This window comes from Pelophylax lessonae (assembly GCF_965119305.1).
Source record: "Pelophylax lessonae genome assembly, chromosome: 1".
Taxonomy (NCBI): Eukaryota; Metazoa; Chordata; class Amphibia; order Anura; family Ranidae; genus Pelophylax; species Pelophylax lessonae.
Genome location: NC_138768.1, coordinates 586083185 through 586099765, shown reverse-complemented (window position 1 = coordinate 586099765; position 16581 = coordinate 586083185). Strand labels below are relative to the sequence as shown.

General features: G+C 38.6%; 1 protein-coding gene across 3 annotated transcripts in view; it reads right to left on the bottom strand.

Annotated features, from left to right (window-relative positions):
* Positions 1-16581, bottom strand: part of GRID2 (glutamate ionotropic receptor delta type subunit 2) — a 1458531-nt gene that overhangs the window by 175422 nt on the left and 1266528 nt on the right. For all 3 annotated transcript variants that reach the window (XR_014225747.1, XR_014225748.1, XM_082268534.1), the window contains exon 13: positions 16366-16561. Coding sequence is in view for 1 of the 3 variants with exons in the window: in XM_082268534.1 (XP_082124660.1) it covers positions 16366-16561 (196 nt within the window). In the remaining 2 variants the exon portion in view is untranslated. The remainder of the gene's footprint in view (positions 1-16365; positions 16562-16581) is intronic.

Here is a 16581-nt window from a genome sequence, read left to right as displayed (position 1 = left end):
AAGTATATATTCAAGAATATTTTGATGTAAAAATAATTAAATGATAGTTGCAATAAAAAAAAATGCATGCACTACATAGGTGGAATCCGCCCCCTCGCAGTATGCACCCAATTGGGGTGAGGGTCCGGAATCCACAGCAACTGAGCAAGTTCCTACTCTGAGTATGATCCCAAGCGTGTTGCATTGATATACAAGTTTTGTTTCTGTAGAGTCCCACTGAGGTGTACTACATATGGTTATGTCCTTGTTTTTTTTCTTTTGCATTTATGTACTAACAGAATGCTGTATTGTATCATGACTTGACCTCAACTTGGAACTTTACATGTGTTTATACTACATATCTTATTCCATGTAATTTTATCTTATTTTCTTCTTGAATAAAAATGTATTTACAAAAAAAAAAAAAATGCATGCCTTGTAAAATGCAATCATATCTGAAGGAACAAGAATAATGCTTGAAATTAAAATTGATAATAGCTGAATATTTTTCAACTTCTTCAGTAAAGTGCAATGATATTACTACCAGTAACCAAATTAATTTGCAGGCCCTTTTCTATAGATACTTAAATTTGGAGTGCAAAAAAGTGACCTTCAAAGATCCAAAGCCCCTGATTTATTTTCTACAGCCAATCAGAACCATGTTGCATGGTATCACATCTTTTGAACTCTTTAATTTCATCTTCAAAGGCCAGTTTCAGATTTTAATAAAAGCATATCCTATGGTGGCGTGAAATTTAAAATTGTATGAGGTTTTCTTAAATTGTGCTACATCCAAAATTCCAGATTTTTATTTTTTTTAGATACTCCATGAGTTAATGTTTTGCATTATCTTTTCCCTAGTCTGACAAAAATTACTTGTTCTTTTTTTTTCTGAAGCTGAGACCATTACCTTTTTTACTGTTCACTGTGACACTTGTCAAAAATCGACTTGTTTTGTTTAATTTTTCCTTTGCTTAGCTTCACATAAAAATTCTGTAGCTCTTATGTCTCAGAAGGAACACAGGCTTTCTGCATGCTGAAATTTGTGAGTTAAAATCATTGCAAGATATAAATGTATGTATGAGAAGCTTGTATCTCCCATTCATTTATGGCGATGTCCCTGTGTTACACACTAAATCAAAAAACATCACAATGCTAAGCTTTTAAAAATATGCTAGGTAGGGTTTGTTTGCGGTAATACAATTCTACGCAAACTTGTCACATGTTTAATGCTATTAGCACACTATCTAATAATAATAACAAAACAATATATTTGCACTTTGCATAATAAACAGCAAATTGTATTATGTAACCTATAGCCTGATATAGTAAGCGCCAACAGAAAACTATATATTAAAAATAGTTTACGAGTGCAAAAAGACAGCAAAATAGTTTACGAGTGCAAAAAGACTTTACAAGGAACACCCAATCATGTGCAAGGCAAAAACAGCATTTTTGCTTGTACATGATTGGATGATGAAGGCTAGCTGAGATTCTTCTCATTCTCTAAGCACGGGGGTAAAAATAACTTAAAAAAGTGCACTTTCCCTTGCAAAGTGAACAGTCTATTTGTCTTTAGCAAATCAACCCCAAATAATCTACAAATGCAGCATATATTTTATGCAGGGAGACCAAACTACAAATTTGTGAAGACGGCACCCAACGTTGGCTCACTAAAAATAGGATCTGAACATTCATATACAGGGGACACAGAGCTGTGTGTAAAGCAGAGGGTCTTTCACACTTAAAGTGGTTACAAAGGGCAGAAGGTTTTTTTTCTTTTTTACCTATGCATTAAGGTAAAAAACCTTCTGAATGTAGTCCCCCCCTCCGCCCCCCTTATGTGCATGAGAGCAGCAACTCTCCCAGGTCTCTTATATATACATATTCGCAAGCACACCAAGGATCTTGCAAAAGCAATCGAAAAGATTTATTGCAAAAAAGATCCCATCAGAAATGGTGCAATGTTTTGGAGCCACGCAGGACCCCTTCGTCAGGTCTCTCTCTCCTCATTGGCTCACACAGCAGTGGGAGCCATTAGTTCCCACTACTGTCAATCCCAGCCAGTGAGCCAATGAGGGGAGAGTGGAAGCAGGCCTGCTTAAGTGCCTGTATAGCAAGAGACTTACTATTGGGGGTCCTTGGCAGGGGGGAGGAGTCTTGACTGCCAGCAGGAGACCCACAAAGAAGAGGATCTGGGTTGCTCTGTGCAAAACCATTGCATAGAGCACGTAAGTATAACATTTATTTTTTTATTCATACAACCTTTAGAATCACTTTAAGTTCTTGTTTCATATAAAACATGAATCCTAACTGCTATGGGCAACTGCTTAGCTTTAGCTCCAATTTTCCCTTCTCTGTTTTGTGTAAACCAACCCCATGTATATCAATAAAGTTGAAATGCTGAGCATCTCTTCAAACTTGACTTTCCTTTAGTGCTTTGGCTTCAGGCAAATATTTGCATTCTGGCACTATAGTTATAGGCACTTTTGTTCCCAAGCTAACTTTACGGGGGTTTGCTGTTTATTATGCAGCACGATTTTTGTTTAATTTGCAATCAGCAGGAAATTTTCTATTATTTTTAATATTGGTAAGGCATTTGAAGGTGTAATATTATTATTATTATTATTATTAGTAGTAGTAGTAGCGCGCAAAAAAGGCCTTTTCATTCTGGAGTTACTCTTTAACAAACAAATCTGGTTGCAATAAGTTGCCTTTTAGGATCGGTTCACATTGGTGCGATGCGGGAAACCCTGCAAATCCACTGCATTCCCGCATTGCACTCGACTCGTAGACAGTTCACACTGCCATATGCGAACCACTGGGAGTGTCAATACAAAGTTAATGACACCCCCTTATTAGATCATATATAGCAGTGCGAACTGTCAAATCAGACAGGAATTGGATTGCATAGATATGAACACCCATGCGATCTGATCCTGGTGTGGATCAAACAAAGGGTCCTGCACTGGTTTGGTCCGAATGCGATGCAAATTCAGCCATACAATCTGTGTGGCTGAATTTGCATTGCACAGACATTGCATGCAATTTGCAAAGCAGTGCAGTGCCAATCACATGCAATGTCTTCTATTGCACCAATCTGAACCGAGACTTGTACATTAAAAAAACAAAACCCAAAAATGATTTCCTAAAGAGCTTTAAGAAGCAGTGTCTATATTTAAACGGTTCCTTCAAAACAACTCGATCGCTATATAAACAGATTAAAAGAAGCCCAGCCTGTAGCAAAAACCTGTCCCATAGGCCGCTCTGTTGCAGAGCTAAGCTGTGGTTCCATCTGCCAACATCTATGTCACAGTTTTCTCATGTAATGGCAAAGGAGCAGCAGATAAAATCACTGCATCCAGAGGGGAACCAGGCATCAAACACTCTCAGAAGTAGTGGATGCTGAAGATTCTTTAACAAGTTTGGCTCTGTAACAGAGTGAAGATCAATGGTATTTGCAGCGAGACAGTTTATTTTATTTATTTAGTTTATATTTACAGGTGCTTTTTTTTTTTTAATCTAGCAACAGAGTCTATTTAACACATTTTTTAGCATGGCAGTTTTAGACAAATATTAACTATATCTGTATGAAAAAAACCTAGGGGTCTATTTAATAAAAAATTGAATGTGTGGGTGCATCATCTATCATCATGTATAAACCCTGTAATGTTTCCATTATGTACATTTCCTATCATCGTCAGCTCCATCTAGTGGCCATAATGTGCTATTATTTCTGAAATACAGCAATTGGGAAAATACCACAATGGATGGTGCAGATGATCATAGGGAAATATACCCTTTGCTGAAAGGAAAGCTATGAGGATTATTCACATAGTATTTTATTTTCCTAAATAGATCCTTTTGCTGTTTTTTCAATCCATATGACTTTATCAGTCACTGAGATGTTAAACTATATGTCTATGTGTTGTTCCCTCATTTTCTGTGTCACTGCAGGCAACTCTACAAAAACAGATGAAACTTTGCATCCACGGTGAATATTCTTCACAAGATGATACAGTACAAAAGTATATGATCTGCACGACTTTGATTGACAGCAGACAGGAGCCAATGGCACCCCCCTGCTGTCTCAGCCAATCAGGAGGGAGAGTCCTGGACAGCCGATCCTCTCATGCAACATTGCTGGATCGAGATGGAGCTCAGGTTAGTATTTTGGGGGGCTAAGGGGGGCTGCTGCACACCAAAGGTTTTTTTATCATAATGCATGGAATGGATTAATATAAAAAAACAAACTTCTGACTTTACAACCACTTTAAGTTTATTTTTTAATGTAACCCTTTTGAAGCTAAAGAGCCTCTCTGGAGAAGAAGTGCACTCCTGAATGCAACCTCTGCACTGCCAATTTAAATGTCATGGGGGACAAAGAGAATGGTGATTTATTGGGTGGTAGGAGTTGGGAGTGAAAAGATCTGATTTGACACCCCAGAAAATGTTGGTTTGGAGACAGACAAGTAGAGCCTGTAACTTTGGCTAGACTTGAGATGTCTGCAACAGAGGGATCTATTGTAAGTTCACTTTCATTAGATTTTAGCTAAGTGCCTAGCAAAATCTGTTAAAATTTGGGCACTTCAAAGTACATCCGAGAAAACACCCTATACTGCAGCCTTTCTCAACCTTTTCAACACAGAGGAACCCTTGAAATAACCTTCTGGTCTCAGGGAACCCCTGCTAAAAATTACTGTATTTATAACTCATGATACATTAATGTGATGGTCAGTTGGAAGAATGCTCCTTACACTTGTGATCATTGGGAAGAATTACCCCCTTACAGATGGCCAAAAAGATCAATGGTGTCACTGGGAACTCATCTGAGAGGCAGTATTTGCTCGTTGCTCAAGGAACCTCTAATAACCTCAGGAGGAACCCTAGGGTTCAGTGGAACCCTGGTTGAGAAACCCTGCTATACTTTATACTTAAAAATAAGAACTGTTTTCCTGGTCTGTATATATAAACACATACTGTAGGTCTCTATTGGCAAAGATAGTGTGGTAACAAAAAGTTAGGGATTACTACAAATAACACTACACTACACGTGTATAGTCTAGCCATTGTGTAGATTACCTCTTTATAGTTTTAAATATAAATTTATCTAGAAGGGGTTAAGCAATTGGTTTATTTTATTCCATAAAAATGTATGCATTCTTTTGTTCAATGAATCCCAGCTTCCATAGAAAAGCAGCATTAATTGACATAATGACATTGTGACATATGAGTATGCCACTGTGTACTACTCGATATACTACACAGTACAATGGTAAGTGCATATTTAAGTGCTTTTTATAACATAATTGAACATTTATGTAGCATTCTGTAAGAAAAAAAAAAACAAATTATATTTTATTATATGATGTCAAACTGTATATCCGGTGAACTGTATGATATATTTTTTCAGCATTCACTGGGATTTAAATTATAGCCATTTGTTCTAAGCCAAGGATTATAATAATATAAACCTTGAACCTCTAATTATGGCTCTACAATGCTTGCCTCCAAGTTCAATTTTCTCTTAGGTTTTCAAATAAAAGATGAAATCTGCATGCTCAAGAATCCATTGTCATCACAGAACAGATCATGCACAAGCAAACTTTAACAGAAATGTTGCACAGTATACCATGTGGTACATGGACACCTAGAAAAATACTACTACTTAAAGGGCTATTTATCCTAATATTTACACTATTTCGTTCAAATTGTTACAGATAATATTTGCAAATATGTATATAAAGTTACCCAAATCTCTATAGAAATGTAGATATTTAACATTGGTTTACCACTATCCAGCCTATCAGGTGGGATTATCCATGCTCTCTTCTGGTCTCCATGTCTATATTAAAGCTTGTGATCTTTCTATACATTTATTTAGATGTTATTTATTTTGTAATACGCATAGTGGTTGGGGTGATTTTCACCCAGGTTCCACATACATAATTAGACTTAATAATATGATGTATTATTTTGAATATATGTGTTTTGTAGTACATTTTTGTTTAATTGTTCTGCAGCCATCCTCTTGAACATCTTCCTGTACCCCTATACCCCTGAAGAACCGGCTTGCACCGCAAAACATGTAGGGTAGTGGGTTGGGGTTCACCTAAGGAATTACCAGATTGGCACCGGATTTATCTGGCCCAACAGTACTTCCTGGTGACGCCATCTTTGAGATATGAGGATATGCATATGTTGATTTCCTATATTGATTCATGTATATATTAAGTGTTCCCTTGTCCCTTTATGTACTCTGTTGTAACAATTTTTGTATATTAAAGAAATGTTTTTAATACAATTTTTTGTAGCAGTGTGATACTACTAATATTGGTCTCAGACGGTACCTCTAAAGTCCCGATATATGCCCCACTTTGTTCTGTTTTTTTGTTTCGATTGGTTTACCACTGTTGAGCAACAGTGTGTTGTCTGGTCAACATTTGATTAAAATATCAATCTCCACTGCTGGGTCCCATGCTGAGCGGGTGCTTTGCTGCTTGGTGAACACAGAGGGTCATTTGCTCAGCATGGGAACCATTTAGAGAACACTTTACATTTTCTCCATTTTCTCAATGGATGCCAAATGTTCTCTTATTGGATGAGGTGGGAAGGTGGGGTGGTTACATCACACTCTCTACATTGTGCAATCAGAGAACATGAGTAACTGAGCATGCAACCTCCTGCATTGACTAGACAGCAGGACAGCTGCTCTGTATAGAACCCGCAAGCTAGTGGTGATCATTTTGGAAGTAGCTGTGCCTACTACAGTTATTTATAGGTTCCAGTGGAATTTTACCAGGTATGATACCTGGGTACTTACATTGGTCCAAGCTTGACCAAAGCATGATAAAATATGGATATCAAAACTTCATCTTTAAAAGCACTTCAAAGCTGCAAATAATATTCCCAAATGTGCATGAAAAGTTACTCAAATCTCTATAGAAATGTAGATATTTGACATTTGTTTTAACACTATTGTGCAACAGTGAGGTCAACGCTTATGAAACACATAGAACACGTGTCAAACTCAAGACCCGCAGGCCGAATCCAGCCCACCAGGCTATTTCATGCAGCCCTTAACCACTTTACCACCGGAGGATTTTGCTGTCTTACGTCCAGGCCACTTTTTGCGATTCAGCGCTGTGCAACTTTAACTGACAATTGCACGGTCGTGCGACGCCGTACCCAAACGAAATTTACGGCCTTTTTTTCCCCCACAAACAGAGCTTTCTTTTGGTGGTATTTGATCACCTGTGCGATTTTTACTTTTTGCGCTATAAACAAAAAAAGAGTGTTTATTTTGAAAAAATAACAATATTTTTAACATTTTTTTATATGAAATTCCCCCCCAAAAAAATGTAAAAATCAAATTTTTTTTAAATTTTTGGCCAATTTGTTTTCTGCTACCTATGTTCGCTAAAGAAAATCACAATAAGCGTATTTTGGTTGGTTTGCGCAAAAGTTATTGCGTTTACTAACTAAGGGAAAGATTTCTGTCATTTTTGGTGTTTTTTTTTAAACAGGTAATGGCGGCTATCTGCGATTTTTTTGCGGGACTGCGACATTGCGGCGGACAGATCGGACCCCTGACTGACATTTTTGACACTTTTGGGGGTACCAGTGACATTTATACAGTAATCAGTGCTATAAATATGCACTGTTACTGTAAAAATGACACTGGCAGGGAAGGGGTTAATTTTATTGGAGAGGGAGGGGTTAATGTATGCCTGGTGCTTACTAATGTGTGTGGGGGGAGGTGACTGAGTGACACAGGGACAGATCGCATGTTCAGCTATGCTGAACCCTGCAATCTGTCACTCCTTGTCACTGAGGAGATCCGCCCGCTCTGTTTACACAAGCGATTGATCGCCGCCTCTCCTCCCCTGGCCCGACTCCTGCTGTGACTGAAAACAGTGGGAGCGCGCCTCCGGCGGCGCGCAAGCGCCGCCTACAGGGGGAGGAGTCCAGCAACGCAGGTCTACGTCGCTGGACGGAATCGAGCCACTTTGCTGCAGTACAGTCCCAGTGACTGGTCGGCAAGGGTTTTTGTTAGCCAGATCGTGGTGGAACTCTGTTCCCTCACCTCCAGCTCTTGCCTTCCACTGTCACTTGTAAGCAAGGAAGCCTTCTGTGTTTACAAGGACAGCTTTTCTCTCAGCGGCTCTTATGGGTTGACAAAAGAGATGCAGGGGTAGTGTGGGATGGGGCATCATGTGGTACCTGAAGGGTCTGGTATGGATGGGGGGGGGGCATGCTGTTTTTTTTTTACTTTTCTATTCTTTTGTTTACATTTCAGTACTTAGCAGGGAATCCTGGTGACAGCTGCTGAGTCATTGGTTGTTAGTTCCCAGCCTGCTGCTTAACAACCAGCTATTTTTCACACAGAATTTGATCATTTTTCAACCAATCCAAATTACAACCCTTTGAAAAATTTGGAATTTGTTAGAAAATTAAAAAAAAATGAAACAAAACTAAATGAATTCTGAAGTGAATCAACAAAACAAAATTAGTAACATATTGAATCTATCCGAAACGGAACTCATATTTCCACTCTGCACATGTGTACCCCAGACAGCAGCAAAAACCTGACAAAGGTACTTTCTCTATAATTCAAAGTGCCAAGGAAAATTACATTGATCTACCTGAGGAACATGACAAATATTATGTATTTTCAAAGATTTGTGAATTTGCCTCAACTGGTGTGACACTCAGTCCAGATAAAACAATCTGTAACTTACAGTGGGGATCCAAAGTTTGGGCACCCCAGGTAAAAATTTGTATTAATGTGCATAAAGTAGCCAAGGAAAGATGGAAAAATCTCCAAAAGGCATCAAATTACAGATTAGACATTCTTATAATATGTCAACAAAAGTTAGATTTTATTTCCATCATTTACACTTTCAAAATAACAGAAAACAAAAAATGGCGTCTGCAAAAGTTTGGGCACCCTGCGGAGTTGATATCTTGTACTGCCCCCTTTGGCAAGTATCCCAGCTTGTAAACACTTTTTGTAGCCAGCCAAGAGTCTTTCAATTCTTGTTTGAGGTATCTTTGCCCATTCTTCCTTTACAAAAGTCTTCTAGTTCTTTGAGATTTCTGGGCTGTCTGTCACACACTTGTCTTTTAAGGTCTATCCATAGATTTTCAATTATGTTGAGGTCAGGAGATTGTGAAGGCCATGGCAAAACCTTCAGTTTTCTTGGCTTCTTTATGCACATTAATACAAATTTTTACCTGGGGTGCCCAAACTTTCGATCCCCACAATATGAGAAACTATTCTAATAAAAAATGTAACTTTGTGTTACATTTCTTCTACGTCCATATTTTTTTGGTCAAATTAAAATTGTGAACTAGGATACTTTAGTCACCTAGGATCTGCATGTGAGGCCCCTAATTTGTAGCGGATCACTCACCATGATTTACCACTTATGCAAGTTTAGCCAACACATCTTGTTTAATAATTTGGCTGACCCGCTAATGCCTCATCCCGTCTGTCACAGCACTGCTCTCAAAAATGTAGTCTACATTACAGGAATAATTATTTATTTTTATTTTTAACCGGATTACGATGGATAGTATGTGTACAGTATTTAATATTGAATATTCTTTTTGAACCTTACTATGCAATTAAGAAGAAATAAAACAATTTTACATTTATCTGTGCAATAACAGTTTCAAGACTATAACATCAACCTTAGGGCATGATTAATATAGATCCAATAATCTCGGTTTAGGCAGTGCTGAATCTTTTCTGACACATGTGAAATTGTGTTCCATTACCCAGCTCCATGCTGCTGTTTTGCCTGCCATATATTAGATCTTGCAATTGCTCCCCCCCTCATTGCCCTCGGCACTGTGATCTGCACATGCATTATCCTCCCTTCACAAACTTTATCTACTTCATTTCTTGCCTTAAAGCCAATAATCTTTCATGCCTTCATTATATTGCCTGGTGCTTCCCAACGCTTCATTACTATTGCATTATAGCGCTGCCAAAAACATAGACATGTGACTTTAATCAAACTGTAAGCTAAACTGAACACTTTTCCAAAGCATGAAAACTTTTGGCTGATTTTTTTTTTCTAACTCATGCAGTATATTGGTAACATAACGTAAAAGCTATTTAAAAGCCATAGAATGTGAAACTCCAAGATAGTAGTGAGCTATAAGGACATCATTTATACATTTTGCAAACAAAAGCAATGAAAACTAAAGAAATGTTAAAGTAAGCTTGTTCTTTGCCAGGTCAGGTGCTGAGGGAAATTTCCAATACTTTCAGGTTTGAAGGTCCATGAGACAGCACTTGAGCAATCAATGCTGTCTCATGGAGGATATACAGCCCTGTATAAGCTATGACCTTGCCAAACCTTTGCTTTTTCAGGTTTTTCCTGTCAGTCCTGATAGCTGATTTTCTAATTACCCTTATTTTGTATGTACGCCCCCAATATACCTGTAGTTATCCACAGTCATGAGATGCACACCATCTGATCTAGCTGGTTGGGGTCAGATTTGGGAAACAGTCATATGTATAGAAGAACTTTATACCCTTTGCAGGTTGACAAGGCAAATAAGATTTAAAAAAGAAGAGTACATTAACCAAACTTCTGTGGTAAATCCTCATGCACTTCCAGGTGAATTGAATGTGGCTCTTCCCACTGATCCTAAAGGCCCGTACACACGATAAGAATTTCGGAAGGGAAATTTCATCCGACGACCGATCTGCCGATTTTCGGATTGTTAGTATGGGGCTTTCGACAGCCGACTTTTGGCTGACAGAATCCTGATGTGCAGGCATTAAAATTTTTGTCCTCCGTCAACACACGCCCGATTTTCATCTCATTAGTACAGATTTAGACGGGGAAAAATCTTATGAGCAAGACTAGGCATGCTCAGAGATGAAAGAACACATAGAAAGCAATCCAACACATGACATCACTTCTAAAATAGAATTCTGTTGTACGGGAAAATTTGTGTGCAGTCTAGAGCACATTCCAACCAACGGACACCACTCTGGACAAAAGAGGGACGGCCGGTCGGCGGAAATTCATAGCGTGTGTACGGGGCTTAAGGCCTCATGCACACTGGATATTTTTACAGCTGCTGTTTTTGGCATCAGACGTTTTGTTTCTGCAGCTAGTAAACTCCCCAGCACCTAAGACACTGAAACACTGGTTAGGCACACAGTTAACCCTTTGATTGCCATAAATGTTCAACCCCTTCCCAGCCAGTGCCATTAGTACAGTGACAATTTATATTTTTGGAACTGATCTCTGTATTAGTGTCACTGGTTCTCGTAAAGTGTCAACAGTGTCAGTTAGTGTCTGGCTGTCCGCCGAAATATCATAGTCCCTCTATAAGTCGCTGATCGCCGCCATTACTAGTATAAACAAAATCCATAAATATATACCATAGCTTGTAGACACTATAATGTTCACGTAAACCAATCGATATACGCTTTTTGGGATTTTTTTTACCAAAAACATAAAGCAGATTACATATTGGTCTAAATTTATGAAGAAAATTGATTTTTTTAATTTTTCTATTGGATATGTTTTATAACATAAAGTAATAAAATATATACATATTTTTAAAATTGTCGCTGTTTTTTTATAGCGCAAAAAAATAAAATAAATAAAAACCGCAGTGGTGATCAAATACCACCAAAAGATAGCTAGTTTTGAGGGTAATAATGACATAACATTTTTTGGGGTACAGTGTCACATGGCCGCGCAGTTGTCAGTTAAAGATTTGCAGTGCCGCATCGCAAAAATGGCCTGGTCATAAAGAGGGGTAAATCTTCTGGAGGTAGCGGTTAACTTTTCCTATTATAAAGGAGGTCCCCACCTCTCCTCCCCTTGGAGGAGATGGAGGGAAAAAAGTGTAAGGTATTGCACTTGGGGACTAAAAACATAAACGCCCAATATGCTTTGGGGGGGGGGACCCCTGGGGAAATCAATAATGGAGAAAGATCTGGGAGTCTTAGTGGAAGATAGACTTAGTAATAGCATGCAATGTCAAGCTGCAGCCGCAGAATATTAGCTTGCATAAGGAACGGGATGTATTCCAGAGATAAATCTGTAATCCTAACACTTTATAAATCACTGGTCTGACCACATTTGGAGTATTCTGTCCAGTTCTGGTTGCCAGTCCTCATAAGGGATGTGTTGGAGATGGAGAGAGTCCAGAGAAGGGCAACTAAACTGATTAGAGGATTGGAGGACCTTAATTATGAAGAGTGCTTACAAGCACTTGATTTATTCTCCCTGGAGAAGAGACGCCTGAGAGGGGACATGATAGCAGTATACAAATACCTCAACGGTGATCTCAGCATAGAAAAAAAACTGTTCAGTCACAACGAATGCATGAGGACAGGAGGCCATACAATGCGATTAGAGGAGAAGAGATTTAACCTTAGGCTGCGCAGGGGTTTTTTTTTTTACAGTAAGAGCTACAAGATTGTGGAATTCTCTACCACAAGTGGTAATAACTGCGGGGAGTATGGCTATTTTTCAAAGACTCTTGGATGTACATCTCAAGGATCATAACATTCAGGGATATGTGAGATGATTGCGTCCACACACACCTACACAGGTGGAACTGGATGGACTATAGTCTTTATTCAACCTCAACTACTATGTAACTATGTACCGGTAACTATATGTAGCTTTACTGACTAATCTAGATGACTTTTGACATTTGATGTATTAAAAAAATGTTTTTACTCATTTGTGGATTATTATATAATTAGCAAATATTACACAGCCTGTTGGGCACTTAAAAATACCCTTTTTTTCCCACCATCTCTTCCAAGGGGAAGAGAAGTGGGGACCTTGTTTATAATTTAGCTCTATTTGGGATAGTGCCACTGTGTATTTTCCAATACAGGTTCTCCCTCTACCTTTTCACTCCCATTAACTTTTCATATGAATGGAGGAATACAGGATTATGTTGGAAAAAAGGACCTTTAAATAGTATCCTTCTTTGAAGTAAATTAAAAATGCATTAGCATAGTTTTTCAAAGCTACACATACATTTTTTAGTGCCCACATCCCCTAAACAGAAGCACACATTACATTGAAATCTCCATGTCCCTCATAAATGATTTAGCATTGCCTCTATAAAGACCACTCTTCCTCAACTTAGTGCCACAGAGCTTCTATCTCTTACCTGTTAATTCCTTTTTCCCTATCTCAGAACAGAAGTGTACTGTCGTTAGAATTGTCACTATCTTTTCATCCCTGACTTAGCAGTGCCACTGCAAAATTGTCGAAACAGGATCCAAAGCTTGCATCGCTAGATATATATCTCCATAAATTGATAGATCTGCAAAATTTGGTTTTATGACATTTTAAGTTTCTTTTTTTGTATTGGCAGGACTTACTAAGGCTGGAGAGTCAACAGTCTAAAGTTATAATAATCCATTGTGATGCATTTTAAATATGCAAGGGCCATCCTGACCATATACTATAAAGAACTGACAACCTTTCAAGAATTTGAAATCATGATCCACTATAAGACAGGGAAGAAAGTCAATTCAGACCTCAAGTTTATAATGAAATTGAGGGACACCTTTGCAGCAGAGATCACAAAGTTAGCAATATAAACCAATACAGAAAAAGTCACAGCCAAAAGTAGGTCAACTTTAAAAAAAAAAACACCTGCATTTGCTGAGCAGTGCGCATATACATCTCTGATAATAGTCTCGTTAATTACACTGGTGGTGAAAGATCTCCTAGGAATAAAGCTTGGTGTGTACATTTCAAAACCAACGCCATTTATGACTTTCATGTACACATTGAAAGTATGGTTTAGTGCAAGACAATTCAGAAACCTAAAACAGAGCCAAGAATGCTGTAATGGTTTTCAAGGAAATAATTTGTGTTTTCTAAATAGATCTAATAGTCATTATCTCCATCACCAAGGAGCTTTTGGATGCCTTTTTTGAGTGGTCCCTCAAAAAGAATAGAGATAATGTCTTCCAATGGGAGTACCAGTTCTGGTGACCTTAGATATCAAGATATCCAGGAATCTCACATTGGAGGGATTTCCTCTCTCTTTCTGTTATGGTTTTTGGACAGGAAGTGAAGAGAAATCTCAATAGGACACAGATGTCAAAAAGAAAACAGAAGTTATAACCCTGCCTTATACTATCAAAATGTAAAAAAAAAAAAAATGTTTTTCCCTTCAGTTTTACTAAAGGAATTGTAAAGTCAGAAGTTTTTTTTCTCTTAATGCATTAAGATAAGAAACCTTCTGTGTGCAGCAGCCCCCTCAGCCCCCCTAATACTTACCTGAGCTCACCTTAATACAGCAATGTTGCAGGAGTGTCCCGGGACTCTCCCTCCTCATTGGCTGAGATGACAGCATGGCGCCATTGGCTCCAGCTGCTGTCAATCAAAGTCAATAAGCCAATGAGGAGAGACGGGGAGGGGGGGGCAGGGTCACGGCTATGTGTCTGAATATACACAGGAAGCTACGGATCAGCTTGGCTCCATGTCTGAATGGACACAGGGAGCTGTGATTCGGCTTAGGGGCACTCAACATGAGGGAAGGGCTAGGAGTGCCAAAGAGGGACCATAGATGAGGAGGATCTGGGCTGCCCTGTGCAAAACCACTGCTCGGAGCAGGTAAGTATAACATGTTTGTTATTTGTAACAAAGAAAAACCGAGACTTTAGTATTAGGGTTTACAGTATCTAAATATCAGTTTTGAGTGACATTGACCTTTAAAGTGAAATAATATTTTCTTTCTCCTGCACAGGGAACAGTATTTTTTTGGGACCAGGAGAAAAGTGTGTGATGTATTGAATATACAGATGTTTGGTGCTCAACATTTCACATGTTAGGCCTCTTTCACACAGGCGCACCGCCCGATGGAGTCTGTTCTGCTCAGCGGGGGATCAATCCGCCGATCCCCACTGAGCAGGCGGATGATAGCTCTGTCTCCGCTCTGTGAGCAGTGATGGAGATGTCAGATCCCCGCTGTCCTCTATGGAGAGATTGGATGAGAACGGACCGCCTGTTTCCATCCATCCGGATTTCACGGACAGGATCGGATAGCAGCGGGTGTCAGCGGAGATGTCTCTACTGACACCCGCTGCCCCATAGGGATACATAGAGCATCCGATCAGGTTCACCTGAAAAACTGACAGGCGGATCGGAAAGCCCGTGCGAAAGGGGCCTTAGTAGACAAGCCCTTTTGTGTAGAACACACTTTACAAATAAATAAATAAATAAAATATAGTAAGAAACACAGCTTGACTTGGAACTGTAAGTCTCAGACAGAATTTTATTGTTAATTTAGATTTTAGGATATTCAAGAATGTCAGCTTTGTTATCAAAGGAAAAAAAAAAAGATTATTACTGTATTATCACAGCATCAGACACGATTACAGATTGTATTCACAGATTTCGAGAGTTTAAGCTGTGCTCTCAAATAAGAAAACCACAATGATACAGCCTACATCAGCGTTCTGAGCCCCAGACACTCACAATTTTTTTCAGCTTTAAAGTTAAGAGTGTCAGTTGCCAAAGTAAAAAATATAAAAATATGGCAAATCCAAAGATATTTCAGTTAATAATGTAATTTAACATGCTTATGCAGATTTCTGAATGCCATTTACATTTTTGAAAATTGAAATGACACTAAGAGCACTTAGAGCAGTAAAGTTGATGTCCTCATTCAGCTTCTTCACACTGCGATTGATGCCTAAACTTCAGTCTAAGTCAGAGCTGCTGATGCAAATTTCTAAATGGCACTTGTTTAAAGCAGTGAAGTAGCTGTCCTTTTTCAAGTATTCTACATTAAAACTGCAAAATTAAATATAATTTATTCCAGCATCCAAAACACTTTCTAACTCTTCATCCCAGTCCTCAACAAATGAAATGGTAGCCTTCACCTGTGTTCTGAGTTTTTTTTTATTTTTTTATAGTGCCCAAGCACTTCACAACAGCTAATTGGATGATGCTGACAGCAGGAAAGCCTTTTTTCTAACGAGGAGGGATTGCTCAAAATAATAAGGAGGTCTTCCAATGTCACACATAGCAGCAAAATGGTAGCAGTAGCGCATCTCACTCACTATCTTTGAGCATTCACCTTGAGTAAAATGTCCCACTGTGAATGCTTTCATCATCATTTTATAATAACAGTGCCTCCCATCCACAGCTCAGCATCTCTAGATTACTGAGACCAACACTTTTGCTTTATATAAAGTAAAACGATGACCAAAAAAAAAAATAGGAAATGTTTGTCGTTTTACTAATAAGCCCATGAACAAACGGTGAATGCTTAGTCGAGAAAAATATTCTTGTTAACATAAATCATCTCAATAACAATGCGTGCATAAAAGTTAAGTATTTAGATATTAGAAAAGAAATATTTCACCTTTTGTATGCCTTCCTGAGATTCCTGAACATTGTTCTCTGTCCCATTACTCCTGTTAATCATACGCCACATTTGGGAATACATGCTGTCTCTCTCAAATGGATTCATCCCTTTCACCCGCACATGCTCGTAAACCGCAGAGTCTAATACTGTTCCGTAAGGAATTTCTGTCTGCCTTGACAGGTCCTGTAGAGACCTAGGTTAATAAAAAAGGAC